Below are 22,935 nucleotides of genomic sequence, written 5' to 3'. Positions count from 1 at the left end.
ACACACTTACCTGAAATACGACACTCCATCCATCATAAGTTTGTATATGCTGTTATTTATCACTGAACACTTGAGTGGCGTTGTGTTCAAAGCGCTGTCAAAACACAACTGAATGAAAACTCTGCCTAATAGACGCGTAGGCAGAGTTTTCCTTCAGACAATTTTTATACGTAATTGAGAGTCTATTGGTTTATTGTACGTCAATGCATACGTTCTGTATAATTAATGATGCGCAAAATTATGAGAACCAATAATGATGGCCATATTCATTATGATGTTCGGATGATTTCGATTTAACCCTATTAACGAGTGAGTTGTATTCATATACTTACTGCTTTCAAAACAATAGTCTAACAGATATTAATACCACATACGTACTTCGTATGACATTATATTTTTGACAATGATGCATTATTTTATCGTGTCTTGTGACTTTTACAATACAAGATATATATAATCGTCAAAAATCACTTATGTACATATTTAATGTTATATCTGATTTTCAGACAGCCATTCTACCTTTTTAACAATTTACAAATATTAAATAAACATTAAGATATGTAAAGCGATTTCCTTGGTAATTATTTATGGTGTTTTATTATATAAACCAATTATATAAACAAACTAAGTACAAATAATCAATAAAAGTAATATAAATATATAATACCGTTAAGATAACCATCAAAATGATGCAGTTCATTAAAACTAATTCTTCCCACGTGCATAGTCCACAGTCACTTCACTAATAATAAAATATTTTGAACCGACTATCAAAGCTCATCTGCTAATATACATTTATTTGTACTCATCTAAATTCTAGAGAATAATATAGCTAGTAGACTTAAGATTGCGTAATTTCACATCAATTTTAGCATTAAAACTGAATTAAAGCACGCTGTATAGGGTATCTATCAGGCTCGCTTCAAGATCGCATTCCAGAAAAACACTTTCATTCGATTGTTCCTGTAACAGAAAAAATATAATATTTTAAACTAAATTATTTTTTTTAAAGAGCATATATTAGTTTTTAAACTATATTTTCTTCCTGCGTTAAAACTTAAAACCCACATCAAAATAACTTAAAATAGTAATTAAGGATATCTTCTCATATCAATGTTTCTGTTTTCGCATAAATGTATGGTATTTCTTTAATTATTCTGGTGATTCTGGTACTGCTAATACAAGGCTAAAGCATTGCAGATATTAATTTTTTATTAGTGCAGAGTAGGCTAAAGCAGTTATAGAATTATAATTATGAAGAAAACATCAGGTAATGAAGTGTGTGAGAAATCAATATAACGATACAGACATACGAAGAGTTGTTTCATCTTATTCCTATCGCAGAGTTCCACCTTCTCACGACACGCCAAACCTCACTAAAAACTCACTATCTGAATATGTGGCACTTTTAAACAGAGTAACTTTCAAAGAATTCCAAGCCACGTGTAACCAAACCGTGTAATAAGCGTGGAATGGTAACCAGGACGAGACGGCATAGACTTTACAAAAAAACTTTATGTGTACTTATATACGCATGCAAGAATTGATCCTTCTTTGGCGTAACAAAACCAACATCATTAAAAAACACTACAATAAAGGAAGTATTAAAAACAACCAATGAAAATATGATTATACTGCATAATTTAGTTAAATAACGTTTAGTTAAATATCGTCAAATTATTTTTATACAATTAGAAAAAAATTACTTCTCATACATTAAAATCATTAAGGCTGAGATCTATAGAACGTACTTAGACTTTGCTCAGACTTCAATTACGTAAAACTGAGATCGTCATTGCGTAAAACTGTAAAAAGTGTGTTAAATCGTAAACTTGACTTTTGCATCGGGCTGTCTAATAACTATAGAAACGAAATTAACGATTATGCTAAGCTTACACTCAATCTGAGCACAGGTCCAAGTACTCTATAGATCAATATAAGATTAGGTGAGCAATACATTCGTTTGTCCCACAGAACAGTTTAATTTATCTGTTCTGTGGTTTGCACTCATGTGCCTCGTGAAGTTAAATTATATAAAGTGTGATATTGGTTACCTGAGTGGTGTGAGGCGCAGGCGCTTGCTCTACGCCTCTTCTTGCGTGTCATTTGGACGACTTGGGCAAGTGTCGTTTCATGTGTAAAGCAAGATGATCCGATCTGGCGAAGGAGCGTTCACACACGGCGCACTTGAAGGGTTTCGCTCCAGTATGCTTTCGATAGTGGCGCGTTAGTTCGTCCGAACGAGCGAACCTCCATTCACACTCAGGCCATTGGCAAGTGTATGGCTTTTCTCCTACGGTATACAAATATCATTACAATAATCCCAAATTGTTTGTTCAGAGCTTAAAGCCACTATCCCACCGCTGTGCATGATGTGCTTGAGCACTCGGCGCATATTTAACCTCCTTTTTTAGTCGGTGTCAGCCAGTAGACAATACATTGTTATAGCCTATTGATGTGCTTGAGTCGCACGCGCGACGTGAGAAGGCAAGAGGAAAGAGCGCGACCGCGGCGGGAGGACACTGATTCCAAAAATAATAATAATATAACAATAACTAGAATTAAATTTATTAATTGGATTGTGTGAAAATACGATTTATTTTTATTCTTTTAGTGCATAATATATTTATTGTTTTGGAATAGTGTTTTTGAAGTCGGTTGTTTTTTTGTTAATTTATTTTTATAGTTTCGTGGATTCATTTGTTTGACAACGTAGGTTTATGTTTCCACTGCAGTACAGCAACTATAGCGTAGCTCACCATCACGTTGAAAGCGTTGAGCTATGTCAGCGCCAATTCTAGCATTCCACGCATGTATCAATGTCGTCAATTGATGCTTAGCGTGTCCGTGTGCTGCAGTGGACACAATCACATACATTTCCTTGTAAAGCGATGTTTAGCACATACTCCGTGCGCAGCGGTGGGACAGCGGCTTTAGCCCACAGCTCTGACTGCGTGGACTCCAGAATTTGGTGAAATGTAGAAAATCGCGTGGTTTAGTGATGTTGTTAAAGAGATATTATCTATTATTACGTATCCGTTATAACTTATTTTTTGCGACAAATTAAACTGAACACAATCCGCCTTTTTGTAAAATTTCAAAATTATAATTAATTATTGTCACGTTACAATTATTGAATAAATAATTCGCTAGGCTAACGATAAATAATATCAATTATCAATAGAATATTCCTTAATTATATCGCTTGCTGAAATAATTGAAACATTTGCTGTGCTAGTTTATAATAATGATTCTTATATGTTTGTATTGTTTCAGATATTTACCTGTGTGTATCCTTTGATGCGCTTTCAGGTGTGAACTTTTAGTATATACTTTCGAACAACCTGTAATTAATACCAGTATGCGAGATTAAAATAAATACTTTTGAAATTTCCCAATTGATTGTTATAAAAATGTGTAGTCACTATAAATACAGCCTGACACTAAGATTATTATTAGATTAAAACGGAGCAGGAATTATACGAGGGTGGCACTGAAAATTTCGGGAATCAAGGAAGTGACACAACATTACTATTTAAAAATGTATTTATTGCGTTTCGAAGTATTTTCTGCGAAATTTTACACATTTTCCATACGATGGAACCAATCATTGAAGCAACCATTCCATTCGGAAGTTGGGGTCTCCAAAATGGCCGTTTTGTAGGCGTCCACAGCTTCTTCAGGTGATGAAAATCTCTGATCACGCAATTTATTCTTTATTTTAGGAAAGTATAGAAGTCATTAGGGCTTAGGTCGAGGCTGTAGGGCGGATGGTCTAATAATTCTATGTTTTCTTGCTCTAAAAACTCTTTTGTTCTGTGCGCGGTGTGAGAACTTGCATTGTCGTGATGAAGGATGATGCGGCGGTTGCAGTTCTCTTTACGGAGTTCAGAAACGACCTGTGGCAAACAAATGCTAGCATACCATTCTGCATTAACCGTTCTTTGTCCCTCAAGTGGAAAAGTCGCAACATGGACGGTTTTGGAGACAGACGTGGCCACCATTTTTTTTGCAACACTCCGTGAACGAATAATTTTTGTTGGCTTTAACTCATTTTCGAACACCCAAACTCGTGACTGGTTTTTTGTTACGGGTTCGTACGCGTATATCCAGGATTCGTCACCTGATACGATGTTGTAAACAGCATTTGAGGACCCTGCGTGGAATCTTTCGAGAGTTCTGTCGCACCAAATAACGCGAGCCGCTTTTTGCTCTTCACAGAGCAAATGCGGTATCCATTGGGAAAACAACTTTTTTACACCTAATTGTTCATGCAAGATTATTTGTATTTGACTCATGCCAATGTCTAAAGTTGCCTAAATTTCGCGGTATGTCACATGTCGATCTTCCTCAATCAGCTTACGCACAGCATCAACGTTTTCTTTGGTAACTGCAGTTTTTGGACGACCTTGACGGGAATCATCACTGAGCTTGACACGTCCACGTTGAAATTCAGCAAACCAGTGATAAATTATGGTTTTGGATGGGGCTGCATCACCAAACGCAGAAATCATCCGGTCAACACACTGTTTTTGTGTTAAACCACTTCGAAAGGCATAATAAATCATCGCTCTAGAATTTTCTCGAGTCAATTCCATTTTTTCAAAGACTAAACAAGTTTGAAAAGACCTTGTGACAAGACCGAGAATCTTTTTTAAATAAATAAATGGTATTCAATTTTTAAAACCAAGGAGTTTTCAATTAAAAAGATTTTACTATGACAGGAACAGTGGAAATATTCCATTCCCGATACTTTCAGTGCAGCCCTCGTATTAACACGTGCACTCATAATTTCATAACTTCAATTTTCAATTTCAAACTCATAACACCCAATTTGGGACCCTGTTTCTTTAACGTAGTATTGTGTAAGTATTTGTGAGTACATGACATTGAATTATATAAAAAAATGAATTATATAAATTTATAATTCAATAATTATTTATAATACATATATTTAAGCGATTAAGCTAAAGCTGTTGTTCTAAAATAATTAAATAATTTCTGTCAAAGTGAGTGAATGTTATCAACAAATTAGATTACATATTTAAAAAAAAAATGCAATACAAGTCGCGAATAACATTGCGACGTTTAATTTTTAATGCAGTGTCAGTAAGAGACAAAGTAGACTTGACTTTTCCATCCGGGGATTTTGATCTATTTTGGTAATTCATGCAAAGAGAATGTGAATACTACGTAATAAGATGCGGGACTACCTTAGTAAAATTGAAATTTAGTTTACTATGAAACGTGCACTTTTTTGACAAGTTTGAAATAGTAGTGATTATCGAGATTGGCGACGAAGTATAATCCGGCTAAGTTTGAAAGGGAATAGTTGCATAAAACGTAGTTGAATTCGGCTATCTTCGTTTTACAAGATTATAGCCGACATCTGTCAATCTATCAATGACTGCACGTTTCATACAATCGAGTGAATCGCTTTTTTCTTAGAGAGTTTCGCTAGGCTGAATTGAAATGATAAATCATGACGTAAAGTAATTTCCCAGCTGTAGAGTACTAATTGTAATAAATTAATATCAAAATTAAGAAAGAAAAACAGGGATCGATGATGTAATCGAATCTTTATATAAATTAAAACGTACCTAGAAAATCACAATGATGAACACGCCTCTTCTCCAGTTCCGGATTGTTCCGTCTGTTGTATTTAATAGGTGTAGTGTGTGGTAGTCTGGAGTGAGGAATGGAAATATTATGTTGGTGGGCAGGTTGATGAGGCTGTGGCACCATTTGCATTTGGGGCATTGCCTGAAAACGGAGCATATATTAGTATCACAATTTTATTACAAATTATCAAGGTCTTTCCTGAATAACAACAAAACCGTAGAAATGGGTTTGCAAAGTTTGAAACGATTTCCATAACTATTAAGTACTTGATCTATATTTATTACTTTCGAACCTTGACCACGGTAATTCTCATAGTGGGTAGACCTGTATAAATGAGATGCAGCGTCATCTTGTCGGCAAGTTTTAGCAAAATGTACATTTTTGGGAATAATCATCGTGTGAACCTGTATAAGGTTATACGATGCAAAGGTATTAAGCTCGGAAACGCCATCTATAGATGCGTTAGGACAAAGTGAAAACATCTCAATGTAAGTTTAACTTTAACAAATATATTAATTATGGTGTGGCGTGTACTGCATTTGTTCAGGATATGACATAGTGTTTCATTCTTCTCACCAGAGTTCCTACTCTGGGGAACTATGGTCTCCGCGTAGAGAACGCACCTGAAGTGTGTAAATGGCCTTTATTTTGCTGCCCTAGTCCTGTTTCCTTGGTACTTGGTTCAGTTGATAATAACATTGTAATATATTTGATTGAATAGTGTAGAACTATACTAAAAAACTAAAATAAGAAGTATTAATGATGATTAATGATTAGAATTCCTTGCTTTTATTTTTCATCAAACGTCCATCGCCTGTCTTCCGATTGACGCTGTTCTGTCAATAGAAAAAATGATGTACCTAGTATTCAGGAATAATATTCTAAAGCTATCAGAAATGAATTGTGTATGTAGATGTATATTATGTAATATGTAGAAATAAAATATAGTAAGTAGATTAATATAGTATTAATTTAGTATTAAAGTATTAGAATGGATATAGTATGTTATCCATAAGAAATAGTTATCAATTGTGGGAGGCTCTTTTGCGCAGGAAACCGGCTAGATTATGGGTACCACAACGGCGCCTATTTGTGCCGTGAAGCATTAATATGTAAATATTACTGTGTTACAGTTTGAAGGCGCAGTAGCTAGTGAAATTTCTGGGCAAACGAGACTTAACATCTTATGTCTCAAGTTGACGTGCGCAATTGTAATGCCACTCAGAATTTTTGGATTTTTCGAGAGTCCCGAGCGGCACTGCATTGTAATGGGCAGGGCCCATCAATTACCATCAGATGAAAGTCCTGCTAGTCTCATCCCTTATTATTTAAAAAAAATATGTATGATACTATAGAACTATACATATGAGAAGTACACTAAAGAATTGGGTGTTTACAAATATGATTAGAAATCCTTGCTTTTATTTTTCATGTTCACATATTATAAAACAAAGTCCTCCGCCTGTCTCCAACGAACGCTGTTCTGTGAATAGAAAAAAAAAGATTTACCTACCTAGCAACAGGAATAATGTATATTATTACACTAGAAATAAGGGATTGCTTATAACTAATTATAGTAAGCTTCATAAGATATATAATAATAGCTTTAAGGGTAAATGTATATACTTTTATAATAGAGTCCTAGTCACTGTTCAGGCATTATCTATAAATAAATTTAAATGTTTTATTAAAAAATGGCTCTGCCGTAAATCCTACTACTCCACAGCTTTGCCAACCTGGGACTAGATTAAGATTATTTTTATCAAACATGCCCATGCATGCATGGCATCGAAAATATTGTCATTATTTTCGAAAAAAGAACACGCATAGTATAGAATTTTCAGAGAAAGAAAATCAAATCCATTGCAGGAGCGTTTTTTGAATTTGGAACATTACAACGCTCCTGCAATGTTGTATTTTTTTTTTTTCTTCTTTTGGTGCAATGTTGTATGAAACAGCGTGCTGGGGTTATTAAATACTCTTTGATCGGATCTCTTTTGTCATTCTTGGCATACCATAGTATCTTTGTTTAGTACAAATTGCGTTTACGTGGCTTTGTAGCCATAAATGCGTTTGCCTGTCCGCACAGATTATAAAAAAAAAATTGGCGGCAAAGCTGAAAATTTATCTTGATTTGTTATTGAACAGATAATGTAAATAGGTAGGTATTATTCTAAAAAGTTATGCAAATTACACTGGATTTGACTTTAAGAAAAGGGGAAAATTATTAGAGACTATATTACGGGATTTGGACTTACTAAAAGGAAAATATGGAAAATATTCTATAGAGAATTATACATTATCGGAAATGGTAAAATAACTGATGACTTTAAGACTGGATTGGATTTAAGGCCCCTGGCTATAGCCTGTTCGAAAGAACGAATTAATTAAAAAAAAATGATTAGTTATTTACATACCTACTTAATAAATATAAATGTAATAATAACTAAAATGAGTTCCAATGGTTCAGAGAGTGAAATGGAGATTGATTGTACTCCACCAGATTTAAGATCAGAGCCCAAATTTGGAATGGAAGTGAAAGGTAAAATTAATTTTATGTATAATACTAAAAGTGTGTTTTATTTCCCTGCATTCTTTTGAGAAAAGCACTATATATGCCTCGGCGGGAATTGGCAATTGCCTGTTTCGTATTTAGTGAGATTCTCGCCTACGGCCCAGCCTTCAAACTTACACTCGACCTGCAATTGCCTATTTCCCGGCCTTTGTAAAAATTTACTATTATAGCAATAGCAATGACAGTGCAATATAGTATATTTTATTAAAAGGAGCGTAAATAAAGAATGCTGGGAGAGTTTCTTGCGCCGCTTCTTCTCTCTCAGAGTGCCATTTGTTTCGAAGCGGTGGTAGTGTTAGAAATAACATCAAAAAGGATTCTAATGTAGAAAATAAATGCCTTTTACTTTATTTTGTTATATCTAAAAGGGCTTAGACAGCGTTTACGTTGAAAGCTCCCACACGGCTCATTTTCGCCGACACCTCCAAGAAAATTAACAAAATATACACTAAAATCTTCTTAGAAAGTAACGCTAAAAGAAGAATGAAAATCGGTGAAAAAAAATAGTAGTTATTGTGTTAATCGCAAAGAGACAGACAGGCAGACGTGGCGGAGGACTTTGTCTTATAATATGTAGTGATATTGACGCTGTTCTATTTTTTAAAATAAAAAACAGACCCTTCACAAATATATATATATATAACAAGGTCGTGTTGAATATATTATAAAGTCGTCACCGATGGATGATGCTGTGTGTGCGTAGTTTGATGATGAGGAAGAACTGGTGCACGCAGCAAGGGTGCCGCGTGATACGGCGGCGGAGGGGTACGGCGTGGTCCACCCTGAAATGAGAACATTGTGTGCTGTCTTACACGAGAGACCAACAAATGATGAACCTATATGTGCATATATTTGGTTTTACAAGATACTAAAACTTCCATAGCTGCTCACCATTAGTTGGCTTCAAACTTGTCACACATGTATTTTAGGGTAAAATATAGAAATGTCATATTAAAAACTTACTTGCTTTATATATGAGGAGCATATATTATTTACCAGCATCAAGTTGTATGTATACCTTTGATGTAATATTTTAGCCAAGTCTACTGAAATTGTTTTATTTGATAACATAAGTAATATACAATAGCTTTGCAAAGATGGTACCATCAGTCGATAAAACGCAAGCTTGTCGCAAAGCAGATTAGCGTGGTGTTTGTGTTACCTGGATAGTGTTTCCTGGACTACCCTGGTCTGAACCAGGTGGTGTCAGAGGCGACATATACACGAGCCTCGATGGTGGGTACTTGGAGTAAGACGAGCTTGGCTGCTGGTGATTCTGATGCGGATGTCCCTGCTGCTGTGCATATGATAGAGGTATACATAATCTCTCCGTCTTGATTTCCAACGGACTAAGTAGTGGTGTGGCGCATTCTTCAAGTAACGGATCGTCTGTTTCGAGCTTAACATGTGTTGCCCCAAGAGGTGCGAGCATATTCGCGTTTTCAGGGTCAATGTTCCTAATAGAAGAGGCGATGTCCTCCCACAGAGCCGGGCGGAGGAAAGCATCGTCGCGGGAGGAGGTGCCGCCATCAAAGAGGTCCATGGGAGCAGTTGCGAGCGAAGCCCCCTCTTGCTTGCAGAGCAACGATTCGAGCTCAGAAGTCTGAAAAGAAACAAAAACTAGTTATAACAACGTGAACTTCGCGATATGTTGTTATACATCTGTAAGATATAGTAGTGTATAGAGATGGCCTAACACCCCAATCATGCGTAAGCAATTTTGATTTCTCAATCTGTTCGTTAGCTAATGGTATTCTTAATATGTACTAAGGAGCTTATTCCAAGCGTGGCTGACTGTTTTTTTTTTGTTATTTGAATCTCTTGTGTGCCCCCTTTGTACAAGAACATTAAAAAAATTAACACAATACATGAATCATAGTACATGGGCTCTATTGATGACTCTATACTATGTACTCTCCAACAAATTGATGTTATTTATACAGATTTGAGTAAGGCCTTCGATACAGTTCCGCATTGCAAACTGCTGCAAAAGATTTGCAGTCACGGGTAGGAAAGCATAATAAATTGGATATTTAAATGGTTATACTCCTAATCTTTTCAAAGTACTTGTCCAGATTCAGGAAGAATATTAGAGAGTGCTTTAAATAAATATCAAAGTCGAAGTCAAGTCAATATCATAAAGTAGTATCCTGTTTTGTTGGCAAACATAAAACAAAATCATTCAGATTATGTTCAAAACAAATGTATTACGAAATTCAAAAGAATTGTTATAAGAGTTTGTGTGGCAAAGGTTAGTATAACATAAATGACATTCTTAATGATACCACGGATTGCGAATGGAGGACCGCCCTCAGGGTAAATAATAAATATTATTGTATGATATTAGATAATAACCATATCTTAATTTTAAATAAAGCCCGCCCAGTTTCTTTCGTCTGTTCTTTTCAGGTCTGAGAGATATTTTTTAATTTTTCATGGGTTATACAATTTTGTTGCTTTTTTATAAGTTTTATTGCTTTAACTGCTAATAGACCTAATTCTAAATAAATAAATTAATAAATTTCAAGCTTTGTTTGTTTATACGCTAGAATATTTTATGTCCATAAGTACGTATATCAATATATCTGGTTTACTTCGTCAACGCATTGTTGTTGTAAAATCCCTGAGCAATCTGAACCTTATAAAGTTGTACTCAAATGTCATATTCGAATATGTCTGTACAAAATGATTTATTCTAAGAAATAGCACAAGAAATTTGCCATGCAAATCCTTATTCACAAAGATGAATCCCACAGGGAACCGTATTTTAAGCAGACATTGCTTAAGCATTATATAACATTTCTTGCAGCTGGCTACAAACGATAATATAAAAAATTATAACAGAAGCATTCCTCAACAAAAAATCGGATCGTATGGCGAAATATAACGAAATAAAACTATTTACTAGAATATTATCATTGTAAAATTTGTGGTTCATTGACTTTTACTAATATTAATCCTTTAAGTTTCCTTTTTACTGAGTTTAATCAGTCGTTGGTATATTATACATTAAATGGAGATCATCATGGAGATAGTACGCTTAGTGTCGCAATTCCAAGCCTTTTTTTTATTGAAACGTTTTATAATGTTATATTGTTTTACCTTGTTGCACTTATACTCCAAGTTTCAAACTTTCACAATCCCAAGCTAATCCGTGCCGGGCGATGTTCTTAAAAAGGAATCCAATGTTTTGCACCACGTACATATATATGTATAGATATTATGTCTAGATAGAGCTTCTTCTAGCAGCACTAGACTGATGAAAATAGGCCAGGTTTATTCTTATTAGCGTGCGTGATAAGCAACGTCTTACACTCGTAATTTGTATGCCACTTTGTGTTAGTGTGCGTACGTTACCCAAAATAGAGGCTTACTGACAACCTCGATTATTTTCGTTTTCAAAGCTGTCACAGTGCAAATCTAGATGTACAAATGATTTAGATCAATATATAGATGCTTGGTATTGAGGTAAAAAGGCATTTATTTTCTCAAAATTGATACCTTTAGAATTCTTTTTGATGTCATTTCTAATATGCTAGATACTACTACCGCTTCAGAAACAAATGGCGCTCTGAGAGAGAACAAGCGGTGCAAGAAACACTAAAACGGAAAACGACGTAGCCAGGTAACTAAGCTGTGCCTAAAGGTATCTATTACTTCAATATATTCTAAGTGTGTGCCCTTAATCCTTTGATAATCGGAAAAATGTATTTGATTACAAAGACGTTCTTGCTGTTTCCAATTTCTCCATCAGGCAATGATCGAGTACTTATGATTAGCATACAATGGAGCACGGGCCCACGCTCGCTAAGATGACGACGCAGGCGGCAGGCAGGCAGGTGACGAGACGAACTCGAATTACGAAAATCTTTTATGAAGCAACGTAAGATATTGATTTTTTAAGATTAAGTATTTCTGGCTGACGAACATTTCACCTATACATCGTTTATTTGTCGTCGAAATCTGACTGTTGAATTGATTTATTGTTAAATTGGATTTTAGTTACTCTTAGTGAAAGTCCCATCTGTGTCGTTTCAGCCATTTCACGAGTTAGGTGAAACAAACGAACAGATAGACAAACCTATTATATATTGCTTTTCTGGTATTATTTCCGTGTTAACATTCTTAGCAGACAAATAAGACTCAATAAGTAAAGCTATATTCCGTCATTATCGTAGACTGACTTAACTTAATTATTTGTTTGCGCAAAATTACATTATTATGAATTTAAACTATTAACAGTAACGTAGTCTGCAAAATGTCGAATTGTTCCGTCCTTGGGAAGTCAATTGCTCCCGCAACGGCCGTGCTAATATCAGATCAACCTGCTCAATAACTCGAGATTGGTAAAGCTTCGTTCACACTGAAGCGGTTCATACGGCAGCGGTTTATCAGACTTACAGTTGGTATACCAGCGTATAAACAAACAACGCGTGCGAGAGAGATGAATATCTCTAACGGAGAGATCCCTACAGCAAGGAAGAAGAGGATTGAATTTAAATTATTATTAAAGAATGATTTGTTGCTGTAACTTTGTATTTTGAATAGTATGCCACTCTGCTGTAACACCTGAGGAATTTACCAGAGGGAGGCTCCTTTGCACAGGATGCCGGCACAACGGCGCCTGTTTCTGCCGTGAAGCAGTATTGTGTACGCATTACTGTGTTTCGGTCTGAAGGGCGCCGTAGCTAGTGAAATAACTGGGCAAATGAGACTTAACATCTTATGTCTCAAGGTGACGAGCGCTGTTGTAGCGCCGCTCAGAATCTTTGGGGTTTTTCAAGAATCCTGAGCGGAACTGCATAGTAATGGGCGGGGCGTATCAATCATCAGGTGAACGTCCTGCTCGTCTCGTCCCTTATTTTCATAAAAAAAGGGAATTACAGGAGCGTTGTTGACCTTTTAATAAAGTGTGTTTTTTGGAGATGTTCTTGATATGGGTAGGTCGGATCGTGTTGGAAACTCACACCGTGCAAGGAAATTCATCCCGTAGTTTGCTTGAACGTGGCAGAAAGTGTATTGAAAGCCGTAATGTGGAGGAATGTTTTACATTCACCTGGTGTAGTATAAAGGTAGAATCCTGCGGCAGGACTCAGGTCAAACAGCTCTACGGAACACTCCCCGTGATAAATGCGGTAGAAGACACACAAGATGTCTAGACTTCATCTACATATCTACGCAACGTTAAGTGAATATGCGTTATGGCAAGGGTCACCAGTGGGAGGCTCCTTTGCACAGGATGTCAGCTAGATTAATGGTACCACAATGGCGCCTATTTCTGCCGTGAAGCAGTAATGTGTAAGCATTACTGTGTTTCGGTCTGAAGGGCGCCGTAGCTAGTGAAATTACAGGGCAAATGAGACTTACGTTGTATGTAGTCTTGTCTCCAGCGCAGTTGTAGTGCCGCTCAGAATTTTTTTCAACAGTCCTGAGTGGCACTGCATTGTAATGGGCAGGACGTATCTATTACCATCAGCTGAATGTCCTGCTCGTCTACGAAGGGAACGACATTAACAAAGAAACGGTAGAGTTCCGATACCACGTTTATTTTGCTACAACTAATGTGCCTATCTGCGTCAGTGTGTCTTACATCTGCGTGGTGTTTGACTCAGTTTGAACGAGGCCTAAGCCTTTTCTCGCTGCCGCCTGACGATTAAACCCTCAGAAGTAATGTCGCAAGAACGCTGGACCGCGCGAATTCCTTCCATGACCTTTGCGGATCGAACGATTGCGCCAACATCTCCTCTACCGTGCGGAGACTGGCTTAGGCAACTGTACCACAGATTAGGCCGTGTTACAGATTAACTATTGGTTCGTAGATAGCGAATAAACATTGCATTTTAACACTCCATTCATTACCTTCTCACAAACAAATTACACTCTTTACATGCTTAAACTTAAAATATAATAATAAAATGGATAAGAGTTAATTCACTTATTTTGTTTATTATGTTTATTGTACTGTTACATTAAAACTAGTAATATTTATTTATATCCACGTTTAAATCACTTAATTATACCATAACGCCGTATCCAAAATTATAAGAGGTTATGGAGTTAAGGTAAGTATAAGTTAAGAATAATCTGTAGCATTTGTGGTACAGCTAATATTTAAAATTTCACTTCAAACGTATATAACGTTAAATGTTTGTGATTATTATATTACTAACATATGTGATTGAAACCAAAATAAAATGTTACCATACAAAATTGTATCTTAAAATATTTGAGCTATGAAATATTTTCATTTGCTCTGAATTTTAGTAGACCCGAATGAGATTGCAAGAGCCAAGTGCACGCAAATGAAAGGCGGAGTTTAGCTTCCATAGATCTTTGTCTTCAATAGAACCTGTACCTTGCAGAGGCTGATACAACTTGTTCAAATATTAGGTTATAAATCTGATAATATAAGGGCAAATACAGTAATGTTAGGACTTTAGAAAGTCTATATATTACAATATTATGATTGGCTTTTTATGGATAACGTTGAGTTGCAATGACGTCATAGACACATATCGAAGAATGGCCTCATCGATCTAAATAAAATCAAGTGTGTAATAAGAATATGAGATTCCGCTAATGATAGGCTATATAAGTTGTTGCTATAATTAATTTCTTATGACTGCAATAAGTAACAATCGTAGCGTTTTGATTATTTCCGTACAAGAGATAACATTGCAAAAAATAACTTGGAATTTCCTAATCTGACATCTATTATAAATATATTTAAATTATATTTGTAACCGAAATTTATGAACGATGCAGGACTGGAACCCTTGACCTCTTCCTTCCTTCCGACACAAATTTTGTCCGTTTATAAATTTAATTAATTTAAGAAGTGAGGGATATTACTTTAAAAATAAAAAAAAATTGTAAATATGTTTGTTTGGTACATTGTTTATTAAACTATAGTATTAATGACATTTAGCGATCCGTGTTTTATAAGAACGCAGTCGCGGGAATATCCTAGTTATCTATACTAATATTAAAAAGAGGATAGATTTGATTCTTTGTCTGTTTGCATTGAATAGGCTCCGCAACTACTTAACCGATTTGAATAATTCTTTCACTGTTGGGTACCTACATTATCCCCGAGTGTTATAGGCTATATAACATTTTCAAAAAAAAATAGGGATCCCTACTAAAAGTCCAGTAATGTAACCCAAGGTGTAAAAATACGTACGCGAACAACGTCGCGGGGTATCAGCTATGGTATATAATTTTAGTTTGAATCTAGAGAGGTTAGTCGCTACAGAGATAATGATAACGACTACTGGTTACCATCTATCATTATTATATAGTGCGACAGACTAAAGAATCAACTGAGATCATATTAAGAAATAAATAAAGAAGGTATTAAAATATGCAACCACTGAAAATATTATTATAACACATAATTATAGTTAAATAACTGTAATTAAATATCATTAAATTATTTTAATATAATTAAAGAGGAATTATTTTTATTGTTTTAAAACTTGTAGGTAAATTGAAATTATATCATATATAAATTCCAATGAATTTATTGGATGTGTTACAAAAGGCCTGGTAGCTGAAGTATGATAGAAATAGTCTAGTTGACCAGCAGCAGTCAGGGTGTGTCGAATTTGCGTGACGGTGTGCGTGCGCAATGTACAAATTCACTCTGTTAATTTATCCCTAACGCACCAAAAGTAGTATAACTTCAGCAAATACACGTAAGTATTATTCAAATAACATTACCTAATACAAAAAAAAATTGAATTTTTATTTATAACAGAACTTATGGCAACTTTATGTATAATTGATATGACGAAATGCTCGTCTAGACGTGTCATGACGAAGCAAATCTTACCGTTATAGCGACAATATGGCTGCAACATAGGAAGTTAAAAATACAAACCCCTACTTGTAGTACTCCACGGCTTCTATAGTTATATTATAATGTTCACAGTATCACGTGCTAAATTGACTTGATTGAATATATCTTTTCAGATATAACTACAGAAAGATTTATCAACTAAGTTCATGGTCGGGAAATTATGTCAATGCGCACGCAGTATTACATAAGATATACTCTTAATTTTTTTTTTCTCGTGTGACCTTATTCAACAATTTAATTTTTTATATTATTTAGATTCTATAAGTAATATTTTATCTCTACTAAGCACCCTGTTAATATGCAGTTGACATTACGAGTAAGTATTTCAAAAAGTGATAAGTAATCGATAGTGGAGTAAAAAGTAAGTTAGGTGTCCGGTTGTACCATGTCCACATTTTTATATGAATCAGAGCTTGTTTGCGTGACCAGTCGCCTCACGTGAAAGCAATTTTCTCTAGCTGATATGAATTCTATCGTATCTACTGATCTTATATATATTAAATAGCACCTTGCCAATACAAGTGCTTTTAAATTAATCGAATTGATTCTTTGGTTATATTCAAATCGTAAGTAAATATAATTGATACAGCCTTTTCACTATTGACAACCTCTCAAGTAATTCGTTTAATGCCAACAAACATTAAAATTAACACGAAGGTACTTATCTCGGGCCATGGACCAATAAATTTGGGACTCATTTAAATGAAAGTATTCATAATAAATAGCATTCTTGTCTTTTTATTGCGCTTAGTGATACTTAGTTGAAACAAAATATAAAGTTTTTTTTTAATTTTTTCAGCGTCATTAATTTATATTACGCAGTAGTATTATATGTAGTTTTAATAACTCATAATTTTTTATCGTATAAACTTATTGAAGATTTTCTTTGCTTATAAAAGAGAACTATGTTAGCTTTGATTGCTTAATACTGGTTTTTTGTTTATTTTTTATCTGCCATTTTATGACATAAAATAAATAGATACTAATTTTAACTTATTAATTGCTGAAACACGTTACTATCTATGTTATTTTCTCATTGAAATGTTATTATGCCAAAGCTTACACTTCCCCGACCTTATCAACTTTTTAAAAAAGTTTGCAAAGTTTTTACATCACGTTCTAATATATTCTTAAAGAGCTTTATTCTCAATAAGAATATAAATATATATATCAGATTTCACCAATGACACTTCAAATTGAGTTTCTCCGATACATTTTGAGCGCGTTCATGAAAACTGTTTTGGTACACAATACAATGTATTAAATAGCTGTCAAAAATGTGAAACAAATCAAAGTTCTTATATGTCAGCTTTTATGTTACGATCCGAGAGTCAAAATTCTGCGTTCAGCATTTAAACCCGTTTAGACTATAACTGCGCTTAGTTTGTGAAATGTGAACCGACTCTGTAAACTCGTTTACAGCCGTCAACTTAATTCAAAGTATTCTAATCGGAGTCTACTTCGTGGTGAAATCAGCCCTTATATTCATAATTCAAGTGACAATATGTTATTAGGAGGCTTATACCTTAAAATGACTCCAGTGTTCAAATTTGCTATGCATTAATATTGGCATAACAATTTTAATATCCCGTTATGATATTGTTTGAACATCACATTGACTCGTGCCTCGTGCCGTCGAAGCTCCATTTCCATTATTCAACTGTACACCCACGTAATCTCATTCCTCAGTATCGACCTACCTGGAAGTACGAGGAACATACTATATGTAGATACCCTGTACTATATTTTTTCTACTCCTTTATTTTTATGTGTCATTTATTATATTTATTTATTCAATGAACAAAATTATCTTAAAATATATAATAATAGAGACATACTCGCAAAACCTCTAAGGTTTATGTGCGAGCGGTAAGTTCTACAGTTATACAGCTACTAATTTAATTAAGTACATATTTTATCGAGTCTTTGGAAATGTCTGTATTCTATGGCCTAAAAGAGCATTTTTTTTATCGTTGGTACTATAATTTCACCACAAATGCACAGTTTTTGAAGTGAAACTTCTAATGAGACTTCCAACAAGGTTGCGTTAAACGTTTTATCATTTTGATTTAAATTTTATCATTTAAATTTAAATTTTATTAAGTTACTTTATTTATTTTTAAGTTAAATTCCAATTCCAAGAATTTTTCTTTGAAACATCTTTTTTGATATTTAATCTTATTTAAATCGTAAGACTAAACCATGACTAAACATATTAATGTCAACTTAATAAAATTTTATATATTTATTTATTTATTGTAGTGTTAGTGAAAACTTTATCAAGGCAAGAATAATATTATGAAACACATTAGTTTTTCAGTCTATATTTATTAATGAATAGCATTTTCAATACATTATATAATTGACCAAAAATAACTTTGGTAACTTTTGATCTAACTTGCAAGGCAAAACCGAACCATGCTGACTTTATACAGTCATTAGACCATTACAGAAAGATTACAGATATTAGAAAATATTGAGGAAAAATTTATATAATTTTTGCCCAACTCGGATTTATTCTATCAAGTGTCTGGATAGTTTATCAAAATTTCAAATTAATATTTATTACGAAAAAAATTGCTTTGTAATGCGCCAATTGCGCGACGGGCGCGCGGCGACCTATTTTCGGAGTTCAATTAAAATAATAAATAATAGAGATAGGATTTCGGGAGATGTAAATTTTTATTGGAAATTTCCTTCTTATTAAGAATATTTTTTCATAATTTCTTAAATATTAACAGTTTTTGAAATATGAACGAAAAACCAAATGATATTTTATTTTATCATAATTAGTTTATAATACATAATTACAATTTAATCGAAAGTTTATCATAGTATATTCAAATGACTGTCTGCCTAGCATGCAACGGGTAGTGGCTTCGATTCCTCTTAGATAATAGAAATTCCTTAAATCTATTCAAATATATTCCAATCCAATTTAAAATACAAAATTAAAAATTCCGTAAGCTCTTAAGTGCAGTACTAAGAGTCTGTCTCCTGTGATAGAATTTAAACTATGCAATGATAACCTAACTACATACTTTTAATTAAGCCCGCTTGTCTACCGTGAAGGCTCACATAAAATGGGTATGTACAACAAAATATTTTCTAATAACTTTAATGAATTTGCAAATGAGAGCGATTACTCACACATAGATAAACAAGTTCATAGAAGCTACTTACGGCCATGAGTATGACGTTAAAATGTAGTTACTTATGTGAAAGCTAAGTCCGAAGGGAAAACCTGATTGTTATCTTTACGATTAATGGTTAAAGCTTTTGTCATAGGTTCTTTAGAAATGCTATCACCTCCACGGCCACCGGAGAAATTTAAGTGTTTTTAAACATAGGCTAAAATACTATTATCGTATGTACTACCTGTTCTTATATTTATTTTATAAATCAATTAGAAAATAATATCTATGTATTATAACGTTATGCGCAAAATATAGATCCTTTATTATAGAGTTTTTTAAGAGACGTAGAGAAAGTGACATAAAATAATACAATCATTGTGTGCGTCATATTTTTTATTCTCAAATTATTTAGTCGGTTTAGAACATAAATTTATATTTTAATGTCATTGTCAAAGCATAACCTTTATATAAGTTTCACCTGTATATATATATATATATATATATATATATATGCATACTTGAAAATTTGTAACCACATCATACAATATTTTATTTAATTTAATTTAGCTTTGTTTCCTAACCAGTATAATAATACTATAAATGTATTCATGTGTGAAGTTTTTTGAATGATTTTGGAAATTTTAACACGCGTCTAGGGCCATAAGATCATACAAAATATTTTGTACTTTGGGCTTTTCATCCTAAGTCGATAGCTTTATCAAGTTTAAAATAAATAAACAAACTGTTAGTGGACTTGACATTGCTTTATTATGATAAATAGTGAAAGTATCTAAGATGTTGACCGGGGATATAAGGTATCATCATGCAAAATTTCAATTAAATCCGTCAAATAATTTCAGAGATTAGCCCCTACGAACAGACAAACAGACAGAGAAACAATAAATTAAAAAAAAATCGGGTCTTGTTCTATTTCTCCATCCCTTCTTCTTACATCCCTCTGACTCGGTATTGCGCATTTTTTTTCTATGCACAGAAATTTGATATCTACAGATTTGTTATAAGTATAGATAATATTTAATGTAATTTACTAGTGATTATTGTGTGGGCGATGCTAATAAATAAATAAATAAATAACTAAAAGCAATATTATTTTATAGTTTTAAGGTATTTGTTGGCATCGATGCTACGGAAGCGACAGCCTGGGCGGACGAGGGCGGACGAGAGCGGTCGATCGATATTTTGAATGCCGCCCACAACAGACGTAGTGGGGCTTCATAATATTTAAATTCATTATCTACCTTATTGACTTGCATTTTTCGTTTTTGTGTCATTTTGATTCCAGAAAATGTTCAAAACAAATTTGCGTGAAACGTTTGTGTGGTATGGTACTATAACATAAACGATGATATAACTTTCTTCTGATACCACAGATTGGGAACTGAGCGACCACCCTCAGGCTATTAAATAATAAATTTTATCGTATATATTATGACTATATTTTTATGAAAAAAATAGAAGCCCGCTGAGTTTCTTGCGCTCGTTGTTCTCAGGTCTGAGGTAAACTTTTTCGAATGGGTGGTAGTTTTGACGTTCTATAAGTGATATTATATCCTATCTATCTATATATATATAAAAATGAATTGCTGTTCGTTAGTCTGGCTAAAACTCGAGAACCGCTGGAACGATTTGGCTAATTTTGGTCTTGAATTATTTTGGAAGTCCAGAGAAGGTTTAAAAGGTGAATAAATAGGAAAATGCTCGGAATTAAATAAAAACACCAAATTTGTTTTTCCTTTGATGTGTCCATACATAATTTTTATGAGAGAATTTATTGACGCACGGTTTGACAGTACTGCTGTGAAACAATTTCATTACGACAGCAGGGTGCATATTTTACGAAGTAAATCTTGATGTTATGATATATTATTGACAAATTCATAAAAAAACATTATTATATTTATTATATAAAGAACAACGTTTGTCGCGTCAGTTAGTTTTGAATAAAAATATTTGTATTTGAATATTAGATGAACAGTTGTAAAATAAAGTTTAATGCATATATTTAATATACTACTTTATTAAACGTTAGGCCACCGGATCCATGTGAAAGAAGTCTCGACGTCTCACACTGCTAACTTCATTTGTAATATACCTAGATTTATTATAATATCACTATGTCACGGGAACACTAGTACCCGTGACATTACAATGCCACTAAAAGCACTTTGACCACGATCTTTTTCGGACGACCTTGTTGTACGTGATCCGCTTTTCATCACCAGTTATCTATATCGTCAACAAAACAAAACAGTTTGCTTTCATTACTTCTTAGTAAATAATCGAAAATGAACACGATTCTTTAGGTTTTTTCATTAAGCTCGTGTAGCACCCAAATATCGAGCTTGTTCAAGGGAAACAAATCTGACAATTTAATTAACTTTTACAAAAATGGCATCCAATTTATACGTAGCAGGGTGACAACACGTACCGAAAGACTCAGTGTTGGCAGGCCCCCCACAAGATGGACCGACGATCTGGTCAAGATCGCCGGAATACGTTGGATGAGGGCAGCGCAGGACCGATCGTCGTGGAAATTTTTGGGGGAGGCCTTTGTCCAGCAGTGGACGTTTTCCGGCTGATGATGATGATGAGGATGAGGGTGACAACGCTTAAACGGACTTTGTGCTACTCTAACTGACATAGGGGCCTTAAAGGTCATTTTTATTTTTTCCTTTTTGTATGAACCCTTAAAATGTATTGATTTTCTTCATTACATTCTTTCGTTTTGACAGAAAGAAAAACACAGATGAAACAGGCTGGCAACAAAATTTACTTATTTTGTTTCTTTTTTTGAAATAAACCCAGTGTATTCAAAACCAGGCAGATACGAAAAATATAAATGTACATGTGGAAAGTATAGCTGCTGAGATTTGTATACTACTATTATTAGGTACCTATAATTATTACATAGAACAGTAAACTAATAAATAAATAAACAAAGTGTACAGATAGATTGGTCGAGTTTCTAGAAAGGGTTGGATCGTCCAATCCGAATCGGCTGGTAAGAAATCCGCTGATGCTGTAAATTATGGCTCGTGCTATGTCTCAAAAGAATCATTTTCAACCGATGTACTTGTGATTTTTAATTACATAGAGATCCCCTCACTTTGGGCATAATTAAGAAGATCAAGGTCTCCCTAAAGTTCAATGGGCAGGGCTATGTTTGGAGTGTCGCTGCGGGGGCGAATCTGAAAGAAAAAGATCCACTGCAGAACCTCCAGAAAGGTAATAGACATAGTCCGAAGGATCGCAATATAATGGAATCGAATTGAACTGAACTCGAATGGCTGTAGGGAGATCATATATTCTTCTACAATACAGCACGCTGTTGGTCTTTCACACCATACACACAGTCGTTGTGATGAACATTGCAGTAGGCCCATGTCCAACTATGGTTAAAACTCGTCTAACTATGGTTAAAATTTCCACATCGAAATTGAGAAGGTTTTGTCCAATGAGTTACTTTATTTCAGATACAATTGCTGACCAGACAAACGTTGTTTGCCATATAAATTGTACCCCACACCCGCTCATTGTACGAATTGTTTTAGAATAGGTTTTTCTAAGTCTAAACAATATCGGTTCCGGATGAATAATCATCATATCCATATACAGTAACCTTCTCCAAAACACATATTATGGTGTAGGTATTATTCCGAATGGTTCAGTAGTTTTCGCAGTATGTATATTTAAAATAATTATAAAAATCATCTGTTACC

At 34.2% G+C, this 22,935-nt stretch overlaps 1 protein-coding gene across 1 annotated transcript in view; it reads right to left on the bottom strand.

Annotated features, from left to right (window-relative positions):
- Positions 1-502: 502 nt before the first annotated feature.
- LOC126979072 (dendritic arbor reduction protein 1-like) overlaps positions 503-22,935 on the bottom strand; it is a 92,965-nt gene continuing 70,532 nt past the window's right edge. The window contains exons 3-8 of the mRNA XM_050828263.1: positions 9,360-9,800; positions 8,875-8,979; positions 5,601-5,763; positions 3,285-3,344; positions 2,055-2,293; positions 503-963 (exon numbers count right to left, since the gene is read on the bottom strand). Of these exons, the coding sequence (XP_050684220.1) occupies positions 2,103-2,293; positions 3,285-3,344; positions 5,601-5,763; positions 8,875-8,979; positions 9,360-9,800 (960 nt within the window). The 3' untranslated portion in view covers positions 503-963; positions 2,055-2,102. The remainder of the gene's footprint in view (positions 964-2,054; positions 2,294-3,284; positions 3,345-5,600; positions 5,764-8,874; positions 8,980-9,359; positions 9,801-22,935) is intronic.

The sequence above is a fragment of the Leptidea sinapis genome, chromosome Z (assembly GCF_905404315.1).
Source record: "Leptidea sinapis chromosome Z, ilLepSina1.1, whole genome shotgun sequence".
NCBI classification, from domain to species: Eukaryota; Metazoa; Arthropoda; class Insecta; order Lepidoptera; family Pieridae; genus Leptidea; species Leptidea sinapis.
The sequence above is the reverse complement of the archived record's forward strand: the minus strand, read 5'-3'. Positions and strand labels throughout refer to the sequence as shown.